We start from the raw sequence: 12,453 nt of genomic DNA on the forward strand, positions 1-12,453 counted from the left end.
CCGATTTTTATCCCCTACCAAGTTACATAGTTCCAACATCTTCACAGTTCACAGCTGCTTTTTTCTCGGTGACGTGCTATGGCCATGTGTGCGGGGGGGAAGGGGGGGTTCTGCAGCCGTTCGACTTGCTGCTGCTGCGACTTCCCAGACAGGCAGGACATGGAGGGATCGATAGGCTTATGCTGCATAATCGTGAGGAGAGTTCGTTAGAAGTAGTTGGTATTTAGTTAGTCACCTCGCCCACTTGCAGTCTTGCAGACTTTCGCCTCCACGACGTCTCCTTAGATGTGCATAAACAGTATCATAAACCCCCGTGCCATGCCATGCTATGCTACCTTCGCACTCTGCACTCTGGATGTATGTATGCTAGAGTATTTGTAAGAATGTTCGCCGATCGGTTCGCTTGTGAATGTTTCTCTGTTGAATGTTCTCTGTTCTCTGCCAGACGGACCGGCGGCCGCGACGCTCTCGAATCTCCGTGTGCACAGGTCTTTACCTAGAATACTCGTGACAGTAACAGCGACTGCGACCGCGACCGCGACAGCGACGACAACGCCACCGCCATCACCACTGCCACCACCACAGCCACTGGCGGAATACCGCAGGTATTATGTATAGCATTCAGGTATGACCGTATAGGTAGCAGGTATCTACCGGTATCATAGTACTCACGTAAGTTCTCCGCGGCATCGCGTTCGTTATCCAAAATCCGTATCCATAATCCAAATTCATAGGTAATCCAACAAGTCAGTGCGAGGTGTGATAAGTTACTATCGATAGACGAAACCGCTCGCATCGCATCGCTGACGTCCACTGTCCACTGTCCATCGTCCAGTGCATACCGGTACCGGTATAGGTACATAGTATGTATACATAGCATCGATCATTCCAAATTCCAACTGATCGTTGCTATGATGACACTGAACATCTCCGGTTCACTAGTTGACTGTTGGAACTTGGTTCACCAGCCTACCAGTTAGTACCTAGCGTACGATGGGGCGTGGGCGTGGACTGTCGGTAAGCAATCAGGATTCAGGAAGCAGCGAGCAGCAGCAGCGGAGGCGGAGTGTTACTTAGCAACTTAGCAACAACTTACATGGATGATGGGGGTTCCTTCCCTCGAGTATTATACATACGAGGCGGGGGAGAGGACTCAGGGAGGGGAGGGGAGGGGAAGAGCGAAATTGGAATCAATTTGATCATCCCTCGTCACATCGTGCGACCCCGGAAAGTTTTCCGGTCAGGGTGACGATTTCGCTTTCACCTTTCGCGCTTTTCGCGATCGCGGTTTGCGACGTCTCGTCTGCTCGTCTGCTGCTCGTCGCTCCTCTCCCCGTGCGCCGAAACTTAAAAGCATAGTTCTCCCCCACCCCCTCTCTCCCTTTCTTCTTCTCTCTGCCCCTCTCTTTTTCTTAAGCTGTTTTACGAGCAGTGGCTTCACGGGTGAAATTCATGCGATAGAAGCAAGCCGAGTTTCAGTAGGTGGAGGTATCTACCAGACTATGACTATGTCGACTCGTTTAAAAATAGCTGGAACGGCCTAAGGCTACCAGTAGATGCTGAGCCTGTTGCAGCGTTGCAGTGTTGCATGGAAAATCTACCCTAGATCAGGTAGGGAACCGCACTAGACCGGTGTGGGCGAATTAAAAACAAACACACGCGCTCCCCACCTCGCCCACCCCAAGCCGTTTCTGCTGGGGCAACCGACCGGCCGCGGGTGCGGTTAGCTCGGGACCGAACGCTCCAATAACCGCATCCGCGGAGCCGGTGCGGGGGGCCACACTGCTATGGGCGTCATGCGGCAGCACTCGGTGATTGGTTAACGCGTGTGCGTTTGCATGCGCAGGGGGGGCTGGGGGGAGATGGTCGATTCCTAGGTGACGAGCACTCTACGTGTGCAGTGGAAGCGCACACACGCATCATGACTGCGAGATTGTGATAGTACCTAGGTGGGGCCCTATCGACGGCGTGCGGGGGAGAGGAGTGGGCGGCTAGTGCTAGTTCCGCTCCCGGCTTGTGGTCTGTGATTCGTTCCGCAGAGTCCATCATATATATTGGAGGAGTCAAGTTACACGCGGACTCGCGCAGCAGCAGCAGCAGCAGCAGTGTCTGCAGTGGCTGCGCTGGCACCTCTAGTCCCCACCGTCGGAAACTGTGACCTGGCGTACGGCGGGCTCCGATTGACCGCTGAATAGACGCGGGCCCTCGCTGTATCCGGCCTGTTCGGTAGAAGTCTGTCCCGCACACACCCCACGCACGGTTCGTGGGCAGTGGACACATACCTATAACACCATACATACATACATACATGTGATGGTGGTGGCTCGCTGCGTCTGTTTATTGCCGGGATGCGCCTGCTTCGCGGATTGGGCCCACCCCACGCCGAGCGATTTTGCCTCCTGCACTGCTGCACTGCTGCGCTGGCAAGTGCTGTTGCCTGGGGGATGCCCTCGTGCTGAATGTGCACATGTACGCGTAGACGCCGGCGAGGATTGCTGCCATGCTACATACGAGCGGCCTATAGGCTATGAGGGGGCGAGAGGCAGGAGGCGACATCAGTCTCAGCCGCTGGTGGAACCTCCGTCGTCCTCGCAAGCTTTGGCAGGACATTCCTCGTTCACCGTTCCGTTTGACGGCTAGTTACATCGGTGTCGATGCCGTAGGTGGCTGGCACTTGTACTCCATGACGTACATATGTAATGGTACTGAAGCCAGTCTCACGTCTGATAGGCCTCGACGCCTCGACGCCGCATCTTCGTATTTATGTACAGGCTTCGGATTTTGCACATTCCCAGTCAATGCGTGGTCGTGGTGGATGGAAGCACCCAAGAAAAAGTGCTGTTGCGAACAAGAGCACTGCACCCAAGAAGAAGCGGTCCGTACATACCGGTACCGGCAGGACAGATATTTTGAGCTGTCCGGGAAATGAGTCTCGACCGAAGAAACGGCTACGTATGTTTTCAGCAGCAAGATCGGGTGTAATCTGAAAAATCCGAGATGGCCTCTATGCGGGGAGGAAAGGAGTGCTGTCTTATCCGGAGCGAGCACGCAAACATGGCCGCCGTTTTCGACGTCCCGTCCCGCATGTTCTTGGCGATCCGACCCGCAGCTAATCAACAAGCTGAGGGGAACATTCGAAGGCCGCATCTCGCCCGCGCCGCACCCAAAATGCAGAATGATCCTTGCATGCTGCAGGCGAGATAAACCCAACTTCGCTTTATAGAGCGGCGAGCCTGTGGCCGCAAGCAGAAAGGGTCCCGAAACGCGGCATCCAGTCGCCTCGGCGCTGCGCGCACTCGCTTCTATGATGATCTCTTTCTCTCTTTTTCTTTTTCTGTTTTCTTTTTCGCAACCGATCGCCGGTAACTACCACCGCCACTCGCACCAGGGCAGTCGTAGTTATGTATCGTCGATGGTTGCACCCTGATTGCTGGTGCATGCACAACCGCTGCGTAACGGGGGAAACTCGTGCATCCGCCTGGCTGAAAACTGACGCGCCGGATGTGGAAAGTACACGCGATGCGTGACGAGTGATCGTGGTGATCGTGGTTCGACTGAACTGCCTGACAGTGTTGTTTTTGACTGCGGTCTGCGCGGATCGTTACGATTGCACGTGCATGGGGGGGGGTTCATCAAAAATCACCCCAACTGGTGGCCCCCGTTGCGAGTGTCCGTGCCCCTCCAATCCTCCGATCCCCCATCACGTCTGTCTCCACGATGCCCGAGGACGAACCGCCGTCGTGGACAACGGGTGGGTATACGGGATCCGAGTCCACTTACCTACGAGTCCAGAAGGTGTCGGTGGGAATCCCCATTCGCCTCTGTCGAGGACGAGGAGGGGGTTCTGAGTGCTGAGCTCAAATCGGAAGTGCTTGCCGGGCGGTTGAAGGGGCGATAAGTAGTCCCCGGCGGAAGGGTGGCCTGTATTTCCATTGTCGGTGACCGTTTTGCGGACGGCTCCTTTGCTAACACCCCTCAGGCCGGCGGCGGGTCGAGAGGGGAACACACAGAAGAAAGAGGAGGTGGAAGTTGATTGTTTATTTTGTAGGGGATGATTAAGAAAGAAGAAGAAGAAGAAGAGGATCCCGCCATGGTCGCCAAAGTTGATTCCTATCAAAGTTAATACCCACTATACTAACCACATTCGTTTTCTCCCGCCGACAGGAGTCCTCCCTCATTTCCTCCTCTCGTCGACAACTCCTCCATCACTTTCGCCACAACGGCGTGAGCCCGAAGTATGTCGGTGGCAGTCACTCTTCGTCCCTACCTCGTCCTCAAAGGGGGTTTGGAGTGCTGAGCTCAAATCGGAAGCGCTCAGTGCCGTGCGGTTGAGCGGACGACAGGTGATCGATCCCCGACGGACGGATGGCTTGTATGCACATATGTCTATCGTGGGTGATCGCATGACTCGGAACGCGGCATCGCACGGCAGCTTGCCGATTGCCGCGACAGACGTAGTGGAATATTATCCAACCTCAAAGTGCAGAAATGTCCAGCAGAATTCTCATCTCGACTACATACCTAGACTGCATAGGTTTTTGGTTTCTCCATTTCGTGTTCAACTGCGTCAGGCCGTAACGGATTGGACGACCTATTATGCTTGCGGGTGCGACTGTTTTTCCTGCGACATTTCCAAGTGACATTGTGTGATTCACTACCTCAACTTCTGCCTGCAACGTTTCATTCACTCTCACGGTTGCTTACTAATGGTCCGTAATGTCCCATTCACTCTCACATTGCATCCACTCTCACATTGCATCCACTCTCACATTCCATTCACTCTCACGTTCCATTCACTCACACATGGACTTACGAGTCACGAATGGTCTGCAATTCCCCATTCACTCCCACATTCGCTCACCAATACTCTGCAACGTTCCATTCACTCTCACCTGCACTTACCAAAACTTTCGCTGATATTCTTCCAAGCTTCAGCTCCTGCTTCGCGTGATGTCAAGTCCCGAGTGCTGGGCGACTCCCGAGCTACATACGCCTATGAAGTCGCCGCCCAATCCCTTCTTCAAACCACCGATACGAGATTTCTCGTTCAACGAGTAGTGGGCAGTTGGCACCGCAGACAACCCTCACTGCACATCGACAGCGATAGCTCTGCAAACATCTTTTGCGAGATGTAGTAGGTGTTTACCCGCGGTTAGCCATTCAAGTGTCTGCAGAGGCAGAGGTCGCAAAGGCGATCACTCGGTGCGTTTGATGCGAATGGGTGTATTTAGTACATGTATTTACAATGCAGTTGATTGAGTGGTCCTGCCACTAAGACTCAGGCAAGCATAAATCCCGCTGCCGCTATTGTCCTCCCTCCGCGTCGCCAAAACACCGGCCCCCAATTCCACCAGCCCCCCACCTGCCCCCGCACTACAACTCCCTCCCCATGACCGCGCCACAATACCCCTTCGCGTGGTGTCCACTATCCCGTCGTCATCATCAGCCCAACACCCCTCTTTTCCACCGTGCATCCCGCCGCGCATCCCGCCGCGCATCGCCGTGGGAGGAAGGGAAACCTACGCCTCTTGCCGACAGCACATATTGCACGTTCTCCAGTCGTCTGTGCGAGTCTCATGCCACTTGACGCACTCCTCCTGGCAATCGAGCATGCTCTCGAGCCACTGACGGCGCTTCCTCCGCGCTTCTGCATCCGCCTCCGGCTGCGCGGGGAGGTACTCCGATGCCAGCGCCTTGAACCGGTCGAACCAGTCCCGTAGGTCGTCCGTGTTGATGTTGAGGGATGGGAGGTTGATGTTGAGGTTTATGGCTTGTGCGAGGAGGTGTTAGCTGGTGGGGAAAAGAGGGATGGGGTGGGGGAGGGGAAGAGGGGGAGGGCGCACAGTCACGTTGCTGGCCGGCCGGCAATGGCATCACTTTCCCCTGCGCATCGTAGGCGATGTTGGGTGGGACGGCGAGGACGAGGGCCACGAGGGCTAGGGGGAGCAACAGCATGCGTGAAATCATTTTGGCCGGCGGTTGGATGGATCGGATATGTCAAAATCGTACATACATGCGAGAGAGCTGAAGAGGTGTGTTCTTATATCATCCGACTCCTACTGGCGGCACATGCCGGCCCACGTTTTTGCTTCCCGCTTTCCCCGTACCCCGCTGGATCACCCGCTCCGCGAAATATGCTCTATGTATGGTGTCATAGATGCTGAAAATTGTAGGCTAACCAGCTCTGCGTAGCCGTTGAAGCGATTAGATTAACCGTGTGGTATAAGGTGTGCATGCAGGCCCGGCGATCCGAGACTAGGATTTGTCCGGGCCGTTGAAACACGGCCGGATGAATGCGATGGATACATGTGATAACTCTCCATGCGTACCAAATACAGGAGTCTCCCGTCCATCCTCCAAAATTCATGAAATACTGATACAGAGGGGTTTAATGATACAAAAAAAATAACCCCATCGCCCCCACCCACCACCCATTCCCTTCAATACTTGTAAACGGGTTAAAACATTCAAACATGTGACGTCTCTTCGTTCGTCGTCCCGCGACTCCTTCAGTACGCCCTCTTCTCGGTGGAAGGCCTACGGTTCTCCCAACTATTATAATCATCGCCGCTCTGCTCCACCAATCTCCTCGTTCGTTCATCGTTAACCCATCCCTCTATCCTATCTGCCACATCACCAACCAGCTTCGCATAAACCTCTCCGACAAAGAACAGACCGCAATGCGCTCCGACCTCATCCACCCCCTTCATTTCTACCGGCGTCCATGCCTCGTCGGGCTGTGACGGGATTATGCAAAACTTACGTTTCCTTGGAGGCTTTTCCTTTTTCGCTTTCTCTTTTTCGAGCTTCTGTTGCTCCTTCTCCTTCTCCTTTTGCTCCTGACGTTGTTTCTTTTCCAGTTCTAGCTGTTGATGCCGCTCCTGCTCCTTCTCTTTTACCTCTTGGCGTTCTTTCTGTTCCAGTTCCAACTGTTGCTGCCGCTCCTGCTCGCCGCGTTCGAACTGGACCTGGCGCTCCAACATTTCATCGGTCTTCTCCTGGTTGAGTCTTTTCATCTCTTCCTCCTGCAGTGCTTTCTGGGGTTCCGCCAACTTATGCTTCTGTCGGTCTCTCTCCTCCTCATCCGCCCGCCCTTTTTCTTTCTCCCTCTCTTTTTCCTTCTCTTTTTCCTTCTTCTTCCTCTCCTTCTCTCGGTCATGATAAACCTTTTCGATCGCCTTTTCCCTGGCCTTCACAAGTTTGCCGTACTCTTTCATCTGCCGCTCATACTCCACCGCTTGGCGTTTGTTTTCCTTTTCTAGTGCCTTTCGTAGATGTTTTTCCGTCGATTCTAGGATCGCTTGCAGCGTCGGCGCAGTTGGTGGAGCAGAGATGGGAGGAAAGAGTGCCTCTACGTCACCCAACGACGTTATTGGCGATACCGGCGTCGGTGGAACTATTTCAACAGCGGGCTGAGAGAGTTCCGGTTCTGGAAGGAGCATTTGCGTAGCCAATGGAGGAGGTGGGGGAGGATGATCGGGGGGCAGATGACCGGAGGGCGGATGTTCGGAAGCACTGCTGCCCCGGCTCATGGGTTCGGGCTCTAAATCTTGAAGTTGCATTGCTGGCGTTGACATTCCGCTCTGTGGAGTCTTCGAATGCGTTGACGATCCACTTGGTGTCCTTGTATGCGCGCTGGACGCCGCTCCTCCACCCACAATCGCCAGCTGTGATACCGACGCCTCAAGTGCACTTCCAATAGCGTAACTGCCTCCGCTGCCTCCAACTATTTCGTCTGCCATGTCGGCGGGCACAGGCGGTGGAACGACAACTCCTTTCTCACGCCCATAGCTGATGGTGTAGTAATTCGCAAACCGTACCCTATCAATTTTCCCATCTTCCGTTTGCTGTCCATCTTCCAAGCTGCGAATCTGTGAGTATCGGGTCTTAAGTCCCATGGGATCGGCAAGACAAGCGCCGAATTCCAAGTGGCTCATCAGATACTTCCCGGTAGCTTGTGTGAGATGTTCGTGGTGTTTCGAGATAAACTGTAGTGTCGAAACCCATGTACTGGGAGGCTTCGGAGATGGCACAACCGTGAAGTTTCTCTGTGGCCGCTGAGCGAAGAATGGATCCAGTTCCTCTTCCGGAGTCTGCTGTTCAGGCGAGAGGGCCGGCGGGGGTGCTGGCCGGAAAAGCGATGCGAGACCAGAGGAAATGATTCCAGGGTGCATGCCGAGGAACGGTGTATCGAACGCGATCATTCCGAGGATCCCGGTATGCAGTCGAATGCCCGGCGAGTAGAAGGACGGAAGTAGGGTTAATTCCGCGCCGAGAATACCGCCCATCGAGTGTCCTAAGAGCACGATATCGGTCGTTTCCGACTCGAACTCGCTCAGCCTTGTAGTTTATTTTAGCAAAAATCGAACCATTCTCTGATGAAGCCATTCTCAACACACCACTTTGAAAACTCAAGGGTCGCAACTTTGATTGCGTGCCGCGTCTTGAATTTTGGATATACCTTCGTGTGGACCAAGTACGCATCTTCGCCGTCGCCAAGCGTGACGGTCAGGAGATTGTGCAAGTGCGCGGGGAAGGACTGGAAAGATGTTTCGTTCCCCATGAAGCCGTGAATGTAGACGAGCAATAGCGTTCTGCGACCGCCGTGTCGGGTCGCGGATGCTGTCGGATGCAAAGATGCTTGTGACGAGGACCGTGGGTCGCGCAGGAACGTCGAAGAGACGGAAGGCCCGACGCCAGGGGAAAGGGTGTCGGAAGAGAAGGGTGGCGCCTGCGACGAAAGCGACGGTCTAGACGAAGGAGGTGAGGACGGCATGGCAGTTAAAACAGATCCATTGCGGGGAGGTAGAGGAGGAGCATTTGGATATGGGCTGAAAGAGCCGGGAGCGTACGAATTTTCGCCGAAGGGTGAGTATGGTGGGGGGGATCGTTCATCCATGGTTGATGTTGGTTGATCGAGGGTTACTTTCTCTGGGAGCTGGGGAGAGCTGGGAATATCAGGAACGCGGGGATAAAGCTCAACGGTTCTTGGCGGGGCCCTGCACGATGATGCAGGTGTGTGTTCCTAACTATCCCTGAACGTGAAATGGTACCACTCTTCCAGTTTGCCCCGCAATCACTGGACAAGATCTGAGTAAGATATTGGGACGCAATAATACTTCAAAGAGAGATATTTATTACTTTTTTTCAAAGGTACTCGTATGCTCTTTAGTTTAATCTCTCGGTAAGGCAGGACTGCGCGACTTGCGAGCACCATCACCGCGCCTCCGCGCACTTCACGCACCGCCACAATTCCAGATATATCGATATATTCGTACTCGTACTCGTACAAAATTCACCAAAAAAATACAAAACGACCTAGGTATACATGAAACTCATCCACCACCCACAAAACCTCCGTGATAGCCGGTTGCCAGAATATCGTCCATCACACAGCGTCAGAGCCCGCGCTTTAGATACCGGCCAACGCACCGGTGTAGGCGGGCTTCTTGGCGAAGTTGTCGTCCCACAGGAGAGGCGAATCGTAGGTGGGGAAGGTGCTGTCAACCCAAGAGTCCTGTGAGTGAGGTTAGTATTTGCTCTCCGATCACGAGATATCGATGGAAAATACCTTGTCGCTGACACCCCAGACGGTGACACCAAGGCACTTGGTGATGCTCGTGCAGGCAGAGACGACGGTCTGGAAGTCGGTCTGCTGCTGGGCGAGCTTGGCAGTGGTGACGGACAGGGGGATTCTGATGTCGAGCTCGGTGATCATGACATCGAGACCAGTGTCGGCCAGACGCTGCAGCTGGGCCTTGACACCTCCGACCTGTCCAAGAATGAGATGGGACTGCGAGCCGATACAGTGAATCGGGACTCCACGGCTCTGCAGGCGGCCGACGAGGGCAATCAGAGCATCGATCTTGGAGCCGGGTCCGTCAAGGTTGTAGTCGTTGATGCAAAGCTTTGCGGACGGGTCGGCGGCAGCGGCAGCCTTGAACGCAATGTCGATGAATTGCTCACCGAGAAGCTTGTAAAAGACTGTTTCCGTCCATCAGCATATGAATCCTAAGCACCATGGATAAGGCTAGTTGACAACATACCCGAGTTCCTGAAGGTTCCGTTCTCCTCGAAGACCTCGTTGACGACGTCCCAGGCATAGATCTTGCCCTTGAAGCGTCCGGCGAGCGTGGCAATGTGGTTCTGCATCACGCTCGTAAGAGTGGTAGCAGAGGTGATGGCGCTGACCCAGCTGGGCAGCTGGCTGTGCCACACAAGAGTGTGACCACGGACGGTCTTTCCGTTTGTCTGCGCAAAGCTGACCAAGGTATCGGCGTTGCCGAAGCTGAAGCTATTCTGCGAGGGCTCGGTGGCATCCCACTTCATGGAGTTCTCGGGGCTGACCTGGCCGAACTCGGTCTTGATGATGTTCGAGTTCGAGCTGCTGGAGAGAAGTCCGGCATCAGTGGCTGTGCCGAAGTACTTGCCCTTGGCCTTGGCCTTTCCGTCGAGGGTGCTGGCACTTCCGGTGGGAGTCGTGGTGGCGACAGTGGTCGTTGCGGCAGGAGTGGTCGCCGCGGCACCAGGCTGGCACTGAGAGTAATACGAGTTGAGTACGACGCAGGAATTGCCAGAAGCACAAGTCGTGGCACCCGTCCAGCTAATACCACCGCCTAAATACAATGTCAGTTGAAATAAAAAAACATGGATATTGCGATCAGAAGTCCTTACATTGGCCCCAAACGGACTGCTGGGCAGTCACAAAAGGCGCCGCGAGGAGAGCAAGAGTCAAAATGTACTTCATCTTGAATGATTGACGGTGAGAGATAGTAGTGAAAGGCTGTAAAGAATGTGCTGGATGCTGTCGATGAGACTGATGCCGATGAGAAATGGTTTTGAGGGCCAGCGGCGTGAGTTTATATATCTGGATATCCTGTCGTCCGAAATAACCATAAACACTCTCAGTATACCCATGTTTACCGCACACCCATGTGCCATCGCCATTCCTCATCATTTCCTACAACATGGTACGGGAAATAGCCACGCGATAGTTTAGCCGGATAGAAGATCTGTGCACTTCACTGAGCATGAATCTTGCCTTCCTCGGCCGGCAATGGGTCGATAATGGCGTACATCGAGACGTATCCGTTCAGTCCAGCGGAGAGGCGGAATACGACATTCACACTTCAGCTCTTCACCCCGCATGTTCGCTTCGTCCTAGCTCAAAGTAGGTAGTAGAGTAAATCCGGGGTGTGCATATCAGGTCCCAAAAGCGTGGAACTGATTGAAATGAAGTTGATGAATTCAATATGGCAGGCTAAATGCGCCGGAGATTTCGGATTCGTTCCAGGGCGGATATATGAATCCTTCGCTAGGAATCCCGGGGCGTGTCCGCGGCATATGTAACTGTCAAAAGATGTCAGGAACCAGCGCTTTAACTACATCCTAGCATGTCCGTCGGCTCCATCCACGCAGTTAGTCAAACACTGGTAAGCAATATAGACGCTCCTAGAGTATATCGGATGGTACTATACCTCCCGCCACTACTCTACTAAACATGACACCAACGGCCTGGATCGGCTCCTACCATAACTGCCTACACCTCTCCAACCCTGCCATCCAGCCCGTACCTCGACTCCGTTACATTTGGGCGTGTGTAGCTCCAAGTTGATTATCCTCCCTGGGTTTTTCCGTTAGGCTGTACGGCAGTCGGGAGCGGACAACCGTAAGGTCAGTCGAGCCTACATATGCCCACTCTTCAGATGCTGAAGCACGCTGTTACTGCAAGTGGACTGTGACTCCCCGATGAGGGTAAACTCGAAGCTAAAAATGGTCGAGTGATCGGATGAGGGCAACCTGCATCTTTGGGCCCGAGGCATGTACTATAGATCCCTTGGTAGATACTAGTCGTATTCGCCAACGATAACTAACTCATCTACTCTAATGTGAGGATCTTCGTAACCGTAGAAGGCGATATTAAAACCAATCGAAGAAACTTACAAGAATTCTGGGGATCCTCCTCTCATTAGGCAGAATTCGCACGCGCACGCTTTTCCTGGGCTGTATTTAGGGATCACGACGACTGCTAGTACGAGTGAAAGTTTGCGGGGTTGCTTGGAATATCGTGGATGACTCCGGAGGTAGGTCAAGTAGAATCTGCAAGCTCGTCAGGTTAGTTATGATTCTGTTGATGAAGCTGAATAGCTCAGCTAGCGATGCTCTCCTGTGTCAGTCAGTGGCTCACTCGGCGGTCTATCCAACTAGCCACCCAGCTCGACTGTCAATATTGAGGTCTACGAGACTCATGGAGAGAGGGTTCCAAGGAACCCCGAATTCCGCTTGGGAAACCTTCGCCCATGGAGATCGTTTTTCTGGAATAGCCTCACTCTCGCTCTGGCTTGCCAGCAGTGGTCCGCAGATCTGGTAGATCCTGTTCACCACATTCGCTTTACACCCGGACGATTTAGCCACCAGGGTGAGGTGATTGTAGAGCAGATATTTGAGGATCGA

General features: G+C 53.8%; 3 protein-coding genes across 3 annotated transcripts; all 3 read right to left on the bottom strand.

Moving 5' to 3' along the window:
* Positions 1 to 5,367: 5,367 nt before the first annotated feature.
* Positions 5,368 to 5,995, bottom strand: BZA05DRAFT_394743 (uncharacterized protein). Its single transcript, XM_051483353.1, has 3 exons — positions 5,844 to 5,995; positions 5,524 to 5,770; positions 5,368 to 5,425 (listed from the first exon to the last, which is right to left on the bottom strand). The coding sequence occupies exons 1-3, from the start codon at positions 5,965 to 5,967 to the stop codon at positions 5,374 to 5,376; spliced, it is 423 nt and encodes a 140-aa protein (XP_051340326.1). The 5' UTR covers positions 5,968 to 5,995; the 3' UTR covers positions 5,368 to 5,373.
* Positions 5,996 to 6,509: 514 nt separating this feature from the next.
* BZA05DRAFT_336000 (uncharacterized protein) lies at positions 6,510 to 8,776 on the bottom strand (the record flags this gene model as incomplete). Its single annotated transcript, XM_051480794.1, has 4 exons — positions 6,510 to 6,851; positions 6,969 to 7,635; positions 7,681 to 8,340; positions 8,400 to 8,776. 4 exons carry the CDS (start codon positions 8,774 to 8,776, stop codon positions 6,510 to 6,512), a joined length of 2,046 nt encoding a protein of 681 aa, XP_051340327.1.
* Positions 8,777 to 9,412: 636 nt separating this feature from the next.
* Positions 9,413 to 10,747, bottom strand: BZA05DRAFT_425154 (glycosyl hydrolase family 10 protein; the record flags this gene model as incomplete). The annotated part of the gene is made up of 4 exons (XM_051485948.1): positions 9,413 to 9,517; positions 9,572 to 9,984; positions 10,047 to 10,465; positions 10,692 to 10,747. The coding sequence occupies 4 exons, from the start codon at positions 10,745 to 10,747 to the stop codon at positions 9,413 to 9,415; spliced, it is 993 nt and encodes a 330-aa protein (XP_051340328.1).
* Positions 10,748 to 12,453: the final 1,706 nt, after the last annotated feature.

This window comes from Tricharina praecox (genome assembly GCF_024521635.1).
Source record: "Tricharina praecox strain CBS 144465 chromosome Unknown BZA05scaffold_9, whole genome shotgun sequence".
Classification (NCBI taxonomy): domain Eukaryota; kingdom Fungi; phylum Ascomycota; class Pezizomycetes; order Pezizales; family Pyronemataceae; genus Tricharina; species Tricharina praecox.

Excerpts from the sequence above, each read along its gene's own strand:
- BZA05DRAFT_394743 (XM_051483353.1), bottom strand. The coding sequence starts at position 5,967 with ATGATTTCACGCATGCTGTTGCTCCCCCTAGCCCTCGTGGCCCTCGTC. Across the intron at positions 5,771-5,843 it reads GGCCGGCCAGCAACGTGACT|CCATAAACCTCAACATCAAC; the intron begins GTGCGCCCTCCC and ends TCCTCGCACAAG. Across the intron at positions 5,426-5,523 it reads ATGTGCTGTCGGCAAGAGGC|TGGACACCACGCGAAGGGGT; the intron begins GTAGGTTTCCCT and ends ACGACGGGATAG.